This window comes from Felis catus, chromosome B3 (assembly GCF_018350175.1).
Source record: "Felis catus isolate Fca126 chromosome B3, F.catus_Fca126_mat1.0, whole genome shotgun sequence".
In the NCBI taxonomy this organism is placed as follows: Eukaryota; Metazoa; Chordata; class Mammalia; order Carnivora; family Felidae; genus Felis; species Felis catus.
Genome location: NC_058373.1, coordinates 79,350,493 through 79,369,936, shown reverse-complemented (window position 1 = coordinate 79,369,936; position 19,444 = coordinate 79,350,493). Strand labels below are relative to the sequence as shown.

General features: G+C 38.3%; 1 protein-coding gene across 5 annotated transcripts in view; it reads left to right on the top strand.

The window, feature by feature from the left end:
- The window catches only part of PRKD1 (protein kinase D1), a 333,105-nt gene extending 315,113 nt beyond the window's left edge, over positions 1 to 17,992 (top strand). For all 5 annotated transcript variants that reach the window (XM_023255617.2, XM_023255618.2, XM_023255619.2 and 2 more), the window contains 2 exons: positions 16,141 to 16,226; positions 17,017 to 17,992. In XM_023255617.2, the coding sequence (XP_023111385.2) occupies positions 16,141 to 16,226; positions 17,017 to 17,235 (305 nt within the window). In that variant the 3' untranslated portion in view covers positions 17,236 to 17,992. The remainder of the gene's footprint in view (positions 1 to 16,140; positions 16,227 to 17,016) is intronic.
- Positions 17,993 to 19,444: the final 1,452 nt, after the last annotated feature.

Below are 19,444 nucleotides of genomic sequence, written 5' to 3'. Positions count from 1 at the left end.
CTGAGGTGTTACAAAAGTAATTAGGCTAGGTAAAAAGGACAAGCCCCAGGGCTATCCCACTATCTTGTTGAGAACAAACAATTCCCTCACAAAAAGTTGTAACAGGAGCTGGGACCATGCAATTTTAAGCATGTGGGATCTGAGAAATACACAAGGAAACTAGTATTGGCAAAGGATGGTCACAACTGAAAATAGTAAATTTTTAGTCTCCATATACTTTAAACCTTGCCAGAATCACTAAAAATCTAGATACAAGGAAATAAAAATCGAAGTCCCTCAGTGACTCAAAAATCAAAGGTAAGAATCAACAGTCAAGTGGCTTGAGTTGTGGTCCTATCTGCCATTCTAATTAGCCATTGCTTAACCTTCTTTGAGCTTCAATTCCTCATCTGTAAATCAGGATAATGATCCCTGCCTATATAATGAGTTGGTAACAGAGACTGAATGAGATAAAGGATGTGAAAAGCATCTATACAGGCAGGTGTGGGGTGAACCAAGGACTTGGATTTAGGAAGGAAGATAGGAGAGCACTAAGCTAAGCAACTGCTCTGGCGGGTAACCAAGAAGTGATTGTATAATTTTAGAAATTATATGCAAACTGATGTGCATGCTTCCAAAGTATTCTTCAGACATATTGGTAGTTGTGTGTGTGTGTGTGTGTATGTGTGTGTGTGTGTATGTGTGTGTTTTCTTGGCATGAAAAAGCAAAAGAAAAAAGAAAGTTGTAAGGTCTTTGTAACATACATAGATGTGTCAGAATGAAAAAATTCCTGTGTCATGCATTTATTTTTCTGTTAGTGTAGACATGGACTTGATATAATATAGTCCTATATATTGGAGTGGTGGAGCTCTCATCGTACCATTTGAACCCCACAACAGTCCTCCAGTATGTAGCTTGTTTTAGTCTCTGTTGTAGAGAAAACCAGAACGTTGAGTGACTTGCTCAAAGTCAAACAGTGGCAGGGCTTGGACTTCAAATTATTTGCCTCCATTGTTTATAGCATAGATACTTGTACACCAAAGGGTGCTTATTTCTTAATGCCTTGACATTTAGGAATCTGTAAGGGAATATTTTAACTCATTCATTATTTTTGCTGTGATAGTGTAATAAGCAGAGTACTGGCATTCTGGGGATGTGCTGATTAGTAATTTAGCAGGGAACTAGGTCTCTTGTGTGCAAATAATAGAAACCTATAACTAACTTAGGCAGAAGATAGTTTATTGATTCACACAACGGGGAAGTCCAAATGGTGAACCTCATCTATGTGGATCTGGTGGTTCAGCGTCATATTTCTCCATCTCTCATCATCTCTGCTTTGCTTTATGATGGCTTCCCTCTCAGGTGGATTCTTCATGTGGTGCAAAGTGATCCCCCGGCAGCCCCCGGCTTACATGCGGCTCATTGTATATGATCTCAGAACGGAAGAGTAATTATTTATCAGTAGCCATACATTCTCTGAAAGGGGCACTGATTGGCTCTGCTTAAATCCCGTAATACTCTGGGAACAATCACACTGTCACCGCAGGAACCTGGCTTTGATTGGCCATATGGATGATGGAGAGCCTCTCCAGTTTGGAGAGAGTAAGTTCCTGCAGGGAAGAGATACTAGGCCAAAAACAAACACAAAAGCATTAATAGATGTCCATTATCAAAATATTTTTTGTGAATCAAGGTATGATTTGAAAAATGAGAAGACTTTTAGGAAAACCTAACTCAGCAATTGTTACAGGAAAAATGGAGATAATAAAATTAAATCTTCAAAGAAAAAAAACCATAGCAGCTAACACTTCTGTAACATTTGCATTATAGCCAAGCACTATTTAAACACTTTCCATATATGAACGTATTTAATCATCTCCAACCTTTGAGTAGATACTATAATTGTTTCCATTTGAAAGATGAGGCGGTGCAGGCACCGAGGTTTAAGTGGCTTTCCTGAGTGGGGCCAGGGTGCAAATCCTGTCAGCTGGCTCCAACATAGATGCTCTTATCTACTACATTTACAGCCTCTTGATTATCCTTCTAATGGATTTTGCCATGCTGTCACATTAAATTTTTAATATGCTTTCACTAGCTTAGAGCTACAGTAGCAACACAGTTTTTAATAACATCTAAAAATACAGGGAAACAAGATCATGTTGTGATAACGCCCTGAGTTGAGAGCTCTTCCACTTAGTGTATTGGTGACCTCATCCAACTTCCTTATTAACTCTTAGGTCTCAGTTTTCTTGTCTGAAGTATGGTGACAGTAATTCGTAACTCATGGGGGGTTATTTTAAGAATTAAATGAAATTGCACTGGAAAGTGCTTAGCACAGTGACTGTCATAGCTGGATTACCTTAAATATAATGAACACTTTCTATTTTCCAGTCACTTTACATGATCTATCTACATATCTATCCGTATATAGGTATTTAGTTATACACACAAATGTGTGTATAATTATACAAATTTATATATGTAACTAAACATACATTTAACTATACTCATATATACTTATATGTATAACCAAAGAGACACATTATAAACACAGTTATACAAATATAACTAAATTAGAATGCATGTATACAATGAAACACTCCAGAATGAATCCTATGATTACAAATAATTACACAAGAGGAGACTTTAGGTAATCATGGGATGGGAGTGTGAGGACGTTTCAATTCATTCTAAGCCAGTGTTGTGTATTACGCCTTGTTTCATTTCATCTTAGTGATTGCCAGATAGCCATTTGACATCCTCCAGTTAGTCCATTGTAACCTATCAATGATTACACATGGCCTCACTCCCACCTCTAGTTTTACTACATACTAGGTTCAGTTTGGCCCTTAACACATCCATCCTATGACCTTTCTCGGTTCCTTGAAAGGACTTGCACACTTACTTTAAAATATTTACTTAATTAGGCAAATTTACTGTATCTCATGGAAAGAGCAGCCCATGTTCACTTAAACGTTTTTTAGATAATCAGATGAAACTAAGGAAAATTATGCCTTACTTGATCATGTATCAATATGCCCTTCCATTCATTGCATTTTTAGCAATTCCAAAAGAGCAAGAGACAGACCAGGCTATTTTCCATGTTTGTCACATGTGGTATAATAATAAGGCCGAATCTTGGATGGACATTGCCAAAACATCAGAAAATTGCAAACAAGGCTCTGTCTATGACTTAAGAAGTAGATACCAGGGGTGTAGGGCATAGATATGGGAAATGGAAAAAATAGCTAATAGAACATGGAAATATTTGCAAGGCAAGTGATTTCTAATAATTTTGCCAAAGAACCTTCTCGAGTATGGCTTATTTTAAATCTGTCATAGTCTAGCTCTAAGTCTGTAGTAAGCATTTTTTAACTTTAGCATGCCAACATTTAATCAGAGGAGCTAGTTAAAAGTGGAGATTCCCTGGCCCCACCCCTATAAACTGCAATCCTGTGCTGAGAATGTAAGAAGTCCGTGGATCACACTTTCAGAAACACTGCTTCAGAGCCCTGATCCTCTGAAAGACCTGACAGCTGAACAGTGCTCTCAAGAAAGTCTTAAATAAATTCCCAATATTTATATTTAAATAAATTATAAAATCCCTCTCTAATTCCTAACCTCTTTTTGCATTTGCATTTTCTTTCTCAGATATTTACTATCAGGACATGTAATTTATTTCAAATGTTAAATGTATTTCAGTGTTGATTGCCATGAAGGTAGCAAGAATAGAAAAAGCTTTTTGACCAGTTTCTTTTGTCAAGAATAAAGAAGAAAACATGTAAACTCCAGGAAATACAGAAAGTTGTATAACCAAGTTATGTATAATAAAGAAGAAACTAACATAGGTGTTATGATTTTGCGCTTTGTGCAGTTGAAGGAATGTAGGAAAAGAGAATCCTCTTGACGCATGACAGTTCTCCTTTGAGTGGATGTAGGTTTGGAAATTTGATATTATAGGGTATAGGTGGCAGGGGTTATAATCTCATAATTCATAATGGTTACATATAAATTATCCCACATATTGCTTATTGATTCAAATTTTAGATAACCCTAAGAGCAAGCATGTCTGACTTTATTATACTTATGCAAATGAATGTAAATAATGAAACATCTACAATGCTGAGGAGGAGAATAGAGAAGAGGTGAAGAGAGCTGGAAGAGCCATAGCTTCCACGGGGTTCATTTAGGATTCTGCCTAGGTGAATGGACTGAGTTATACATATTTACTGTATGACTTAATGTATAATTTAATGTTAAGTTAATACTTCTGAATAAAACATATCCATATGTATACATATGTATATGTATACATATCCATATTGTATGCCAGGCAGTGTTCTAAATTACAGAGCTGGCTGGTACATTATTTTAAGACAACCTAATTAATTGGGGGAATAAGGTCAGTACAATAGAGAAACCTGTGGGGCGCCTGGGTGGCGCAGCCGGTTAAGCGTCCGACTTCAGCCAGGTCACGATCTCGCCATGCGTGAGTTCGAGCCCCGCGTCAGGCTCTGGGCTGATGGCTCAGAGCCTGGAGCCTATTTCCGATTCTGTGTCTCCCTCTGTCTCTGCCCCTCCCCCGTTCATGCTCTGTCTCTCTCTGTCCCAAAAATAAATAAACGTTGAAAAAAAAATTAAAAAAAAAAACAATAGAGAAAACTGAAATAAAATGATTCATTGTCCTTAATGGAAAGGAATCTATGTTTGTTTTGTTTTGTTTTAATTTTGTTTTAATGTTTATTTATTTAAGAGAGAGAGAGAGGGAGAGAGAGACAGTGCAAGTTGGGGGGAGAGGCAAAGAAAGAGGGAGACACAGAATCCAAAGCAGGCTCCAGGCTCTGAGCTGTCAGCACAGAGCCCAACACGGGCCTCGAACTCACAAACCATGAGATAGTGACCTAAGCTGAAGTTGGACTTAATGGACTGAGCCACCCAGGCACCCCTGTTCTGATTTGTATTTTAAGGTGGTTCTTCTCAAACTCTGTGGTGACAGACCAGTTTTATATTATCTTAATTTCCAGACATATGGACCAGTTTATTTTACCAGTTTATCAAATAAAATAAAAAAAATATGACAGCAATATCAATGTGCTATAAAAGTTCCCACAGACTTAACCTTACTTTCTATACCTCTTTCATTGTAGACCAGTAAACAGTTCACAGATCAGTACTGATCCATGAACCTCCTCTGAGTGGCACTGGTTTAAAGCTAATCAGAAGACATTTTTTAAGTAGTTAAAACCATAATGAGATGTGAGGTTTTTATTTTTCATTTTGAACTATTTTTACCAATTGATTTAGATCTTTTACCAGATGCATACAATACTTTCATTAAAAAATAATAAAAGTGAATGGAAGTACATGGGGGAAAATAAGGCTCCAGGAATAAATGGAGTACAACCTTCTATATAACTATAATTCTTCTGTGCCTGGTTGAAAAATGTCTAAAATTTTAAGTGTAATATATATATATATATATATATATATATATATATATATATATATACACACACACACACACACACATATATATACACACACACACACAAACACACACGTATATATACGTACATATATATATGCACATATACGTATATATACGTACATATATGTATATATACGTATATATACATATATGTATACATATACGCACACATACATATGTATGCACATATACGTATGTATACATACATATACATACATATATGTATGTATACATACGTATATGTGCATATATATTGTATATGTAAGTGTTATTCACCGGAGAGCAAGGGTTATGTTTCCTTTTCTGTAATACCAGTCTGGCATCATGACTGGGCAGATGAATACGATGTAACCTCCACTGTCTCAACTTATGCCCACACAAAGGAGAATTATTAAGTGTGAAAGTCAAATTCTCTTCTCCTACATTCCTTCAGTTGCTCAGAATCATCGCATACATCTTAAACCATTCTTTTTTGTATATAGCTTTAGTAGGCAGCTTTTGTTTTCCCAAGAGTTTACTCTTAGAGGAAGAAGACAAGTGGTGGCTGGACAGCTGGTAAAGTGAGATAAAACTTGTTCTAGGGCAGATCATCTTGCCAGAACACCAACAAACCTGCAGCAATGGGAAAGCATCCGTTAGAGTAAAAATTACATTTCCATCATCACCTTGAATTGATGTGTTCAATTAGAGACACAATTTGAGGAAGGTCAGTAATAGACCATGAAGACCACCAGAGAAATTACTATTTTTTTTTCTTCTGAGTTTTGATATTCCTTTATGTGGCATTAGGGAAACAAACAGGCAGTAATCAACACAGAGACAACCTTGGAAATTGTCGCACAATGAGTCCCCAGCCCCCACAGATAGAGATCATATTCTGCATTCACAGGTGACGTCTGAAGAAGCACCTATTCTCAAGTCACCTGCTGTGTTGTTACTGCTCAGCTTTAGAGGCACATGGTTAGTGTGCATTATGAAGAATTAAGAGCTGATACAAAGCCTTGACATTCCATATATAACAATGGGGGTGGGAGGAATACCCCTTGCATTAATCCTATAGCTTATCTTCAGTTCAAGATTATTAAATCATGATGATGCACCAGTGACATAGGTTCTTTTCTGCTCGAATAGCCTCAGTGTTAGTATTTCTGCATCCTCCTTTCCCTGATAGACATAGTCACAATTTATGCTGCCAGTTGGTCTCAATCCTGTGCTGACATTTATGAACAGTGTAGAATATATGGCATCTCAAGTCATAGAATGGCTATCATAATACACCGCTAAATTTATCAAAGCATCTAAATTTTACATTTAAAGCAATTTTTATCATTCAATGTGGTTAATTCAAATAAAATTGGTCACAAGTGTGTTTTTCTCCCAGAAATTGAAGATGAAAAATGCAGCCAGTACAAACACAAAGCAAAGCTAAATAAAAGCCTTGCACCAAGAATACCACATGGTATGGTTTCAAAATCCAACAGTGTTCCAGAACGCTAAACACTTAAGTTGGAAGTAGCACTTTGCCATGAAAAGGAACCAGCTGTAGGCCCCTCTTGCACTACGTATTGTTCAAAACAAAAAAACAACCCCATTGAAAATAAGCCTCGGGTAGATGAGACCCAGAAGTCCAATGGTATAGGAAACAAAAGAAAGACAATTGTCATTTTAATAATTAAACTGTGTTTGTAACAGTTTATGAGGCTTGCAGATCTAGCAAGCCTGCTGAATATTAATGAATAGATTGATTTGTCAACATATTAGCACCGCTGTCAGACATAACAGCACGGAAGAGATGTGAGGCGGCTAGCCAGTGAGCTGCTTTAAAATGCTTGACTCACTGTCAGGAAAGTCTATCACGATTGGTAAACTAAAGTAAATCAGGTGGGTTCAAACTTCCACTGGGATTTAATAATCTCTCCTTGAAATTCGGGAATTACTTAGTGTACTTTCTTTTAAGCCATGCAGTTCATTCAATAATAGTAAGTAAGTTTAAAATCAGCAACCAGGGGCGCCTGGGTGGCGCCGTCGGTTAAGTGTCCGACTTCAGCCAGGTCACGATCTCGCGGTCCGTGAGTTCGAGCCCCGCGTCAGGCTCTGGGCTGATGGCTCAGAGCCTGGAGCCTGTTTCCGATTCTGTGTCTCCCTCTCTCTCTGCCCCTCCCCCATTCATGCTCTGTCTCTCTCTGTCCCAAAAATAAATAAAAAACGTTGAAAAAAAAATTTAGAAAAAAAAATAAAATTAGCAACCAAAGGCACACAATGATTTTTAAAAATCTTCTAATAGAGTGAATTCTTTATTATGTATGTATGTGTATGTATACATACGTATTTCAAAATCCAAGTGAGATATTATCTGAAAGGGTGTACCACCAGGAAATGAATCATTTATTTTGAGAGCAAGTAAAATAAAATTGACAGAGTTTTCTTTAGCAAATGGTCATTTATAGGGAAAAACCACTCAGAAGTTTTAGCAAGAATATTAGCATTAAAAAAAAAAAAGAATATTGGCACTCTAAGTGCTCAAAAATCAGCTGTTTATGTGCCATCCAAATTGAAATGTTTCCTACATATCCCAATTATAAAGTTAAAATTTCGCTTCTGAATTTATATCATAGTTGAGTTGAAATACGACATCTGAAATGTCAGGGTAGAACAACAGTAAAGGTTTAAGTATTCTGTTAAGTTTGCTTTATTCCACAATGACAACAGAGAATATTTCAAAATACGGCATGGTAAAAATCTTACTTAGCCCCTGTACTGCTCTATTATACCAATATACTGAGTAATTATCCAGAACGTTCTTAAATTGCTTCAGTGATAGAAAATGGTTTCACAAGGACCCTTATTTCTTCTGAATTTGACCCTGGCACCATGAGCAAAAATCTCTCTGTTTTTACCCACTGTTAGAACAAGCCTGCTCCTTTTTCCAAATAGAGGCTAATCTCAGGTTTGAAAAGCAGCCATCATATCACCCCTGATCTCTTCTCTTGGGCAATCAGCTTTTCCTTCAGCCTCCTGTTCACTCTGGTCCAAACACTCTCATCTTTGTTTTTCAAACCCCAAAGCTGTTCTCACTCAAGGTTCCACGAGTCTAGTTAAGTATAAAGTGAAGCCACCACTTCCTCGTGATAAAGAACACATTTCTTTCAGCATGGCATAAAAATCACAACTGACTTGGTAGACTCATGTGTTTACTGTAGATTTAGAACCTGAATTCCTTCTCATGAACGTTGTTGATAAACCAGGCTTTCCAGTTCTGTACTTAGACATTTCCTTGGGGGCTAGGGAAGTGAGACCTAAAAAGAGGACTCCGTTTCATTGGTCCCTATTAAATGTTATGATACCAGTACGGCCCAGAGCTCCAGATGCAGTTATTTTGGAACTGATTTGTATAATCCAATTCATTTGCTCTTCCTGTTGGCATCCTCTGAGTGAAAGCTATCTGAAAACCTTTCTGTGTCCTCCTTGCAGACTACCAAACCAGAAGGGGCTGAGGACAGATACCTGTATGTTTGGGTACCTTTCTCTGTGTTTACATCCATCTCTTAAGGGATCCTTGGGGCAATATTAAACCAGTTGTTAACTACTATCAATGTTCTCCTGCCTCTAGTGTCTTGCTACTCAAAATGTGGTCTAAGGCTCCTCCTGGGAGTCACTAGAATATAGACAATCAGGTCTTACCCCAGATCTACTGAATCAGAATCTTCAGTTTAAAATCCCTGGATTATTTATATGCGTGTAGAAGTCGGAGAAGCACTCCTTGGCAGAGTTGTTCTCAATTCCAGCTGCACACACTAGCAACACTTGTGCTTCTAAAGATACCGAGGCCTGGAAGCCCCTCTTTAAAGATTTTCACTTGACCTGTGGCTTGAGTATTAGCATTAGAAGAAGAAGAAGAAGAAGAAGAAGAAGAAGAAGAAGAAGAAGAAGAAGAAAAATAGAAATCTCTCCAAAGGATTTTAATGTGCCGTGAAAATGGAAAAAAAAAAACCACTTTGCACATGATTAGCATCCTGTAAATATATTTTGATTTCTACCTTAAATTTTGAATCAGTTTAGCATCATTTTCAGGGCTGTTGTATGCTGTGTTTAAACAATTCGTGATTTCCAAGATTGTGTTTCCAGTCTTCAAGGGGAAATGAAATTGAATGTAAAGCAAAGGCATAACCGTTGATAGAGTAACTTTCTACAGAGGAAAGAACTGGAAAAGGAAAGATACCAACTTGAGTCTCGAAAGGTCTTGCACTTCATTGGATTGCGGTAATTGACTCAGAACGAGTAAGATGATGATTTCCAGCGGCCTTGTTTGCTGCCTGCAGCCTCTGGTTTCAGCCCGAGAGGAGCGTCCCAGTTAGTGTTGCCGGGCAACAGCTTGCTGGGTTGAGAGCTGGAATGTGAAGGGTTGCAAAACGATTTTTAAAATAAACACACAACTTACCATCAGCATGAAGCAAACCAAGAGAACTACTGAGCACTGTGACAGGCAGTGAGGCAGAATAGAAGAGGAAAAAAGAAAACACTTCCTTGAAGGCAGGGAGCTGAGTGGTTGACAGATGATGGCCCCATCACTAGGATAATAGTTCTGATTTGGTTTCCAATTTGAAAATTTGTACCTGAATAATTTGCGGGTGGACAGAAGACGGTACAGACAAAATTTTAAAAAGGTACTGTTTCTGGAAAAGAAGAGGTCAGCCCACGGAATTCTCGGGTAATTTCTCTTCTATAAAATAAATGTGGCAAAATAACATGAGCTGTATTGCAGATATTCTCAGCGTTATTCTGATTTTCTGATAGAAATCACTGATCCTATGATCTATTTTATGGGGTTGTGATGTCTTACCATCCAGGAATATGTTTAGCCAAAATAAACAAACCATATGCACATAATGTGGATATTCAAACTTAGAGCTGAGAACATGGCCATTTATATGTGTAATTAATGTATTCCGTCTACCAAACGCTGTTTAGCAAGCATTTTCCTAATGCACTGAGTGATGCATTTTATTTTAAATATTTATGAAACTTCCATGCAGAAATGCATACATAATTTGTGTGACCTTCAAGGAGTTAAAATCTAGTTGGAAGAGTAGGGGGGAGGACAGGCTTCTACTGAAATAACACAAGATGGGAATTGGGAAATGACTGAGAGGTGTGACCCCAGGGACCTATTATATATTCACATATATCCAGTTCTATTCACTTGGTAGGATTTTCTCCAGGTTTTGGATGTCATTCAGTTTAGCCTTAGCAGTGGCTTATGCAAATCTACCTCCTACATACAGAGAACCTATTCTGTCCCTACATGTGGTGTTTGCTTTGATATACAGAATGACTGGAAGATAGTCCCTACAGGTGCGAAGATAATTCAGAACTTTGATGGCAGAAAAAATGGAATCCATACAATTAACACTCTGATGGAACATTCCCTTTCATATTAAAACATAAATTCCTTCAGCACCTGCATATAGTATTTAGTTTTGGTTTTGTTCCGATATTACTCGTGCACCTGGCAAACAGGCTGCCCAGAACTGTAGCTGTCCTAACATCTGCTCAAAGTTCTGTAAGAGAACGTTTGATTAAATTTTTTTGCTTTCCTGACATTTTAGTCTCTCAACTGGTGGGGCAATGAGAAAAATTGCTGTACAGGAAGTAGCGGGGGGAGTAACTGTGTTAGCCAAGAGTTTACTGTAGCAAAAAAAAAAAAAAAAAAAAAAAAAAAAACTTCAAAAAAAAAAAAACAACAGATTTTCTTCCCCTGCTTGCTCGCTCACGTGCTCTCTCTCTCTCTCTCTCTCTCTGTCTCAAAATACACTTTAAAACAACCATTTTCTTTTCTTTTTTTCCTAATTTATAGGGAACATTAGTATGAATTCGTGGCTAGAGACATTTTAGAAAGCACAAAACTCTGCTCATGAAGGATAGGGGATCCTTTAAAAATGAAAATTTAAACCGTACAATTGTTTAAAATTTTCCAATAACAAAGAAAAGGGAAAGACTTCTCACATTGCCTCTGTTGTGGGATTGTTGATGCCAAGGTCAAGAAAGAATTCTTGAAGGTTTTACAATGCAACTTAGTAAGTTTAAGTAGCATGGGCAGAAAGAGCTGCACTTTTGCTGTATGAAGCCAGTGGTTATATGCCTAGTGCTCAAGGAGGAGAGTGCAGGTAGTATTAGATCATAAATGTCTTCTTTGAATTTCTATTCGAAAAATTACTTTCACAAGACTTCTGTGGCACTTATTCAGTTCGATATTAACTACCGGTGAAATAGGCAGTCATATCACCCTTTAAGAATGTAGAAACCAGCATATATTTAATAGTTATGAAAACTATACAGAGGGCGCCTGGGTGGCTCAGTGAGTTAAGCGTTTGACTTAGGCTCAAGTTATGATCTCAGGGTTCGTGAGTTCGAGCCCGGTGTCAGTCTCTGTGCTGACAGCTCAGAGCCTGGAGCCTGCTTTGAATTCTGTGTGTCCCTCTCTCTCTGCCCCTCCCCTGCTCATGTTCTGTCTCTCTCAAAAATAAATAAACATTAAAAAAAAAACAACTATACAGGTTATAGGTCAGCCTTCTGGGCTACATGTGAACACTTTTCCGCTTCTATCCCTCGCCTCACTGTGGCTGTTCAAAGTGTTTAGAGAACTCGGATTTAAGACAATTTTTTTTTAATGTTTATTTATTCTTGAGAGAGAGACAGCGTGAACAGGGGAGGGGCAGAGAGAGAGGGAGACATAGAATCTGAAACAGGCTCCAGGCTCTGAGCTGTCAGCACAGACCCCGACGTAGGGCTTGAACCCACAAACTGTGGGATCATGACCTGAGCTGAAGTTGGATGCTTAACCCACTGAGCCACCCAGGTGCCCCGACAATTTATTAATAATAGGGAAGGAAAGGATTGAGTTTAAGCATGAGTAAGAGAACAAAACCCTCAGAATATTAGAAAGGCTAACTCCCAGAATAAATAGACAAGTACAATCACAAAATAATCCTACCAGTCTCTGAAAAAAAATTGATATCATATTTACTGCAAAGAGAAAGAGAAATCAGCCACTGCCTATTTTTCTCCCGTTTTCTTCAGGGATGGATGGAGGGTATTCATACTGAGAGGATAAGGGGAGAAAAGTGTGAAACAAAAAATATAATCCAAGGGAGTAGAGGATTTCCTGCATAGCTTTGGCCCTAACCAATGTCAGCTATTTAAAATGTCATCTGCTGATTGCCCAAAACTGTGGAGACCAGCACTATGTGGCAATAAACGTCAACTCTTGACAGGCAGATATTTGGATATACACTTTTTGCCGTATGTAGGGAAGGAAGTGCCGGGTACCACGATTTTCTGAGATATGATCTGCTTCTCCAGTATCCCTTTCTCATGGGGCTACAGAGACCTCTTGGGCTGCAGATCCTCGTGGGGCTCTGGGGAGCCTGGAGCTTCTTTTTCTCCCTCCCACCTTGGGCCCTGGCATTCTTCTCTGCTATGCCAGCTTGCCATTTTTCCTTCTGACTTTCCAGGCTACTACCGCAGCCTGCTTCTTCACTCCTGTTTCCTACTGCCGGAGCGTGCTCCCTGTCTCCTTTGCTTAGTTTTTGAAAGACATTCACAGAATGTTCCAGTGTGTGAGTGTGTGTACATGCATGCACACTCATATTTTGCCTTTGCAACTAGACTGGGAGTGTTTTGGGGTCAGAACTCTATCATTACATTTTTGTTCCTTAAGCAATTGCCAACAGTAATTCGTTAGGGCAGATTTGGTGAATGAACAGATTAAAGAATGAGTGACACATGTGAAGAACATTACCAATACAGAGAACATTGTTAAAAAAGAAAAAGCTGTAGAATTTCTCTTAAAAATGGACTCAGTGAAAGGCATTTTGGATGGTATAGTTAATGCTGGATTGTATGAGGTGATCAATAAAAAGGATGTTTTAAGAGTTCAGAAGGGGCAGGGGCGCCTGGGTGGCGCAGTCGGTTAAGCATCCGACTTCAGCCAGGTCAGGATCTCGCGGTCCGTGAGTTCGAGCCCCACATCAGGCTCTGGGCTGATGGCTCAGAGCCTAGAGCCTGTTTCCGATTCTGTGTCTCCCTCTCTCTCTGCCCCTCACCCGTTCATGCTCTGTCTCTCTCTGTCCCAAAAATAAATAAACGTTGAAAAAAAAATTAAAAAAAAAAAGAGTTCAGAAGGGGCAATGAGTAGAATGGAGCTCTCAAACACTAATGATGGACCTATTTTCAGAGTAAAGCCAGGTGCCTAAAGTTAACCATATTTGTTTTTGTCTACCAAAAGCCACAAAATATATTTATCAACACACACATACACACACAAATTTATAAGCACACACATAAATCTTCTAATTCTGTCCTTAGCTTCTAAACTATTTTCTCTTGGAGGTACTTGCCATTATCTGGCTGTGTTTCTTCACATCGCCTGGGTACTGTGGCTGTGCTCAGCCTGTGGGTGCTTCGTTCAGCAGAAAAAATGTTTCATCTCCACATATTCCATTCCCTGCAGAAACTTACAGTTTCTCCTCTGGCAGTACTTCCCTCCCCATTAGGCAGTATGGTTCACTGTTGGGGTGCATTTGGGCACAAACCAGCCCTTTTGTTGAGTTACTGTACTCCCACCTTCCTAATTATAGAATTCAAAGCAGAATGAGTGAATTAATAACATGTATTTATTGCCTGCAGGGTCTGGGGAAGCGTAATGCTGTGGCGCACTTACGGTAGTGCATAAGCTCTCCCGTCTCCCCTCATCCTCCATTTTTGCTCTGTGAGTTCACAGCAGCAAGAACGGAAGGTGCACTTTACTCACCAGTGAGTAAATCATGTGAATGGATGTTTTAAAGCACATGCCCAATACACAGTTCACTGAGAGAACTATACTTTCAAAAGCTCTCTGGGAACACATGCTTGGAATTTGAAATTGTACTAAGTACTGTGTTTCCTATGGTATCCTAGCTAAGGCAAGAGTGTATCAGCCTAGAAAGCATTTAAATGTAAGCTATTGCATTCACTTTCTCCAAGAATTCTCCAAAGAATTCTTAAGTGTTTAATTCTACGGCCATTCAAGCATGCAAATACTTGGAGTGTTGGTGTCAGAGAGATAGAACTCTAAGTTACCAAAAGACTATAGAAATTGTTTCTCTTGTGGTGCATGGGTGGTCCAGTCATTTGAGCGTCTGACTCTTGATTTCGGCTCAGGTCATGATCTCATCGTTTGTTGGATTGAGCCCCTTGTTGGGCTCTGCCCTGATAGTGTGCAACCTGCTTGGGATTCTCTCTCTCCTTCTCTCTTTCTGCTACTCTCCCACTAGCACACACGGACGTGTGCGCTCTCTCTCTCTCTCTCTCTCTCTCAAAATAAACAATAAAAGATAAACAGTTTTTAAAAATGTCTGTAGAAATCATTTCTCTTTTCCTGATAATGAAAAGGATTCGGATTCATTCTGTTTGAAGCAATCTTTGTCCCAGGTTGCCTCTGGACTCCTGTGACAGCCTGTATTTTCAGATCCATACAGGCTGATGTAAACCATACAATAGAGTCAAAGCCACTTGATTCAGGACTTGATGATTGGGGAAGCTGGGGAGTTAATTTGAATTTTTTTATATCAGCTACCTATTTGATTAAAATTTGGAGATGAAAGATCCATCTCTTAGGAAATATAATGACCAGGGTATGTTACAGGTGGAAATTGACTTCGGTGAAATGTGAATGTTTCCATTGGTTTGGCAGATTTCACTAAGCTCTTTTTGGAGAAGAAAATGCTAAGATGAAAGATATGGGAAATTATTACAAGAATGAATAGGAAGTGTAATAGTGAATTTAATAAATAATGACTTATTAATAATCTAGGCTGAAAATATAATTTTTACAAAGGTGAGGGAAAATTCTGTCACATGAAGTATAGGTAACTCAGATGCTTTGGAGACTAGATAACTAGAAGGATCACTGTTTCCCCCCTAAATTACACTCTGTTGGGAGTCCCAATCAGAGACAGAGTACTAAGCTGGAGAGACTGGTTCTAACCTCATAGAATCATTCTTGCTAGACAAATTCCTTTCCTGTCTTCCCCTAGAAAACAAGGAAGGCTGATATAATTCTAATTCATTGGATATTTTAAAAGGCAAACAGGAGAAACAAAAAGTATTTTCCTATTGGGTCATTGGCTAAGTTTATCCTGAGTTGTGGCCCATTTTGTGTTTTATTTTATTCGTTTTAATTTGGTGTCCAGATATCTGTCATTTAATTCAAGACTATGAAGCCCATTATGTATAGTTAAACTTTAAACACAAAACAAGATTAGTAAATGCTTTCTCTTGAATAGTAGTTGCATTCTGCATTTAGTACAAGAAACAGTTAAATGATGTATATTTAAACAAAACTCCTACGTTAGAAAAATCTATTACAGACTAGAAGAGAAATTTACATTGTACTCACAAAAGACTCATACTCTCTCCTCCACAACTGTTTTCAATTTCATTTTTTAATATCCAAAATAAAAAGAAGGCCAAGGTTTTAGAATTCTCAAGAGGTATTTTCTTCAGGTTCTAGTGCTTGCTATCACTATCCTGCATTTGACACTGTGAAATAGTGGATGTGAAATAAACTGTAAATGAATGATGCATATATTCCATATTTGTCATCCATTTTTATCAATAATTGAATTTTTTCCAGCCATTGATCTTATCAATAACTTGCTGCAAGTAAAAATGAGAAAGCGCTATAGCGTGGATAAGACCTTGAGTCACCCTTGGCTACAGGTAAAAATCATTCATTGGATATTTTCCCGATCAGATGAACTTCTGAATATTGATAAGATTTAATATTATATGTAAAAATATTTTGTTATATGCTTAATTAAAAGTGTTCTTACATCAATTTGTTTGCCAAAATGCATGCAACTTCTTAGGATTTAATAACAATTTAGTGTTTCTTAATCTCTCTACCAAGAAAATGTGACAGGGAAGAAATATACCACACATACATACGTGCCCTTTCACACGTGCCAAAAAAAAAAAAAAATCTAAGGGTCATTGTAAAACTCCAAGGACCAGATTTTAAGAAAATCTGTATATGTAATCCTGAGAAGTGTCCAAGCAGATGCCCATCTGGTCATGCACTGTACTCCTTTGCAAGCTGTGTTTTAAAAGCCTATGCTAACATTCATGGAACAAATGCACGGCAAATATAAAATATAGGCGTGTGTTTGTTTTCTCTTACATATTTATTTTCACATTCAACTTTAGAAAAATGATACTGTGAAATACTGAAGGGTTATTTGTAGGCCTTAAATATCAAAGGAATACCAGTATTCCTAATTGCTTGGCCGCAAGCATTGATAGCCCACCCTCTGATGCACAATAGTTTAGGCAAATAGGGTGGCTTTGCTGCCGATGACGTCACTTCAGGGTGCCTGATGGAAAGACAGGGCACTGATAGAGTGGAAGGAAAAAGGGTAACTCATCAGTTGCGGGTACTGACAACAAATGAGACAGTATTTTAATGAGTTTTCATCGTCTCCATGGTAATGTTTTGGAATTCCTTCCTCAGGATTATCAGACCTGGTTAGATTTGCGAGAGCTCGAGTGCAAAATCGGGGAACGCTACATCACCCACGAAAGTGACGACCTGCGGTGGGAGCAGTACGCTGGTGAGCAGGGGCTGCAGTACCCTGAGCACCTGATCAATCCCAGTGCTAGCCACAGTGACAGTCCTGACGCTGAAGAAACAGAGATGAAAGCCCTCAGTGAGCGTGTCAGCATCCTCTGAGTTCCGTCCCCTCTAATCTGTCAAAACACTGTGGAATTAATAAATACATACGGTCAGGTTTAACATTTGCCTTGCAGAACTGCCATTATTTTCTGTCAGATGAGAACAAAGCTGTTAAACTGTTAGCACTGTTGATGTATCTGAGTTGCCAAGACAAATCAACAGAAGCATTTGTATTTTGTGTGACCAACTGTGTTGTATTAACAAAAGTTCCCTGAAACACTAAACTTGTTATTGTGAATGATTCATGTTGTATTTAATGCATTAAACCTGTCTCCACTGTGCCTTTGCAAATCGGTGTTTTTCTTACTGAGCCTCAATTTGGTAAGAGTCTACAGAACCTGTCCATGCAATAGTTCTGTCCGTGTGCCCCATTGGCGCTGTCATTATAAACAAACTCTTGAAGAGTAGATTATTACCAGTTCTATGAACAACTCCAAAACTCATGTGGAAAAAACAAGCGATGGGGGAATGGAAGATGGATTTACAATCCTAGACACAAGTGCATGAAAGAGTTTCCTGTATAGTTTGAAATCCTTTGCCTGCCTGGTGTGCCTCAGTATGTTTAAACTCAAGTAAGTGGACCTAGGTGCACCTACTACTTATAAGCCTAAATGCCTTAGAAATGTAAACTGCCGTATATAACAGATATTTCCCCCTTTCTTACAATATCCTCTGTACTGTGGAAAGTCAGAAGCTAAGCAACCTTTCGTCTTTATGTATTTTTCAGTAATAACAAATAAATATTCTTGTCAAAGTGTGTGTCCATCTGACTGAATTTGTAATCCACACTAGTGTTTTCGGGCCATTTAGGAGCGGAGGTGTTTGCTCAAAAAGCAGAAAAAGTCTCATGCTTTAGAATTTGGCTGTAACTACTCTGAAGCTCAAAAGTATGTTTCAAGGTGTAATGAAGCATTTCTGTCTTTCACGTCATCTGGTTTCAATAGAAAAAAAAAGATCTCTGGAAGGGAAAAATGACCAAAGCCAAACAGGAGCCTTGGAGGCATTAAGAATATTGTAAATGGCAGTCTTGTTGTAGCTTCCTGATTTAGTCAATATAAAATCAGGATTTATTACAATAATGACTCTAATTTCTTTCCATATTATCTAAACAAGAAGGTTCTAAAGTGGACTACAAAAACACATAAAGACTGGGGAAAAAAAATTCCTAAAGGGAAAGCCAACTGAGGTGTTCTCCAGCCTGGGAAAGAGAAAACTAATATTGGAATTAATAGGCTTTGGGGTATGGAGTGGATTATGTGGGCTGTTTTTCTTTCTAGCAAGACAACAAAGCATTATCATGGATCATTGTTACTATGTAACAGAAATGATATAAATATTTGGAAGAATTTCATAAGTGTTGTGAGATACTTGAATGTATTAGGTAACTACGTGAAGACTACAAACAGTATTTGCAGACGGGATAGAGTAGTTGGATCTTTCCAGTGGTTAGTCACTATTTTGTATTATTACCTATTCTTTATTCTGTTCTATTATTATTTATCCCTTATTCTAAGGGATTTGAAATTTAAGTTTCAGAACACCATACAGACTTTCAAAGCAGAAGAGTAAGCAGCATCACAGGTTGCCAGCATTACAGAGTCTGGATAGAAGCCAGGGCAAGAAGCGAGCCAAAAGACCAATCTTTGGGTTGGTCTCTCTTATCTATTGAAATAACCCTTCTAAGATGATGGGGACCTGACATAAAACAGTAGTAAATGAAATTTAAATGTGGTATTTAAAGGAGTCCAGAATAGATCCTTGGTGATCATTAGGTGATTGATGGAACTATTGGTCAAAAGGAGTTCTAGTCTTAGAAAGGGCGAGTTCATGTTTGAACATGTTAAGTATAAAGTTCTATAGGACCCCGAGTTTAGAATATCCTGAGAGTATTTAGATATGTGTCTGGAGCTTTGGGGAAGAATTCTGGAGCTGAAGGTACAGATTTGGAAGTCCAAAGCTCGCCATATGTTGATTAGAATGACTTGGATTCTTGGCGATAGAATGAGATGGAAGTGATCTTGGGACACAAACCTCAGAAATACGAATATGGAATGTTTGGGCAGAATGAAAGGGAAATTGAAAAAGAATGTTTAAATGTGGAATTCACTGGAGTAATAATATAGAAGTCAAAGGAATAAGTTCAAAAATGAAGTAGACAGCAGTAGAAAATACTATGGAGAGATAATGATTACGGCCTTTTGGGGAC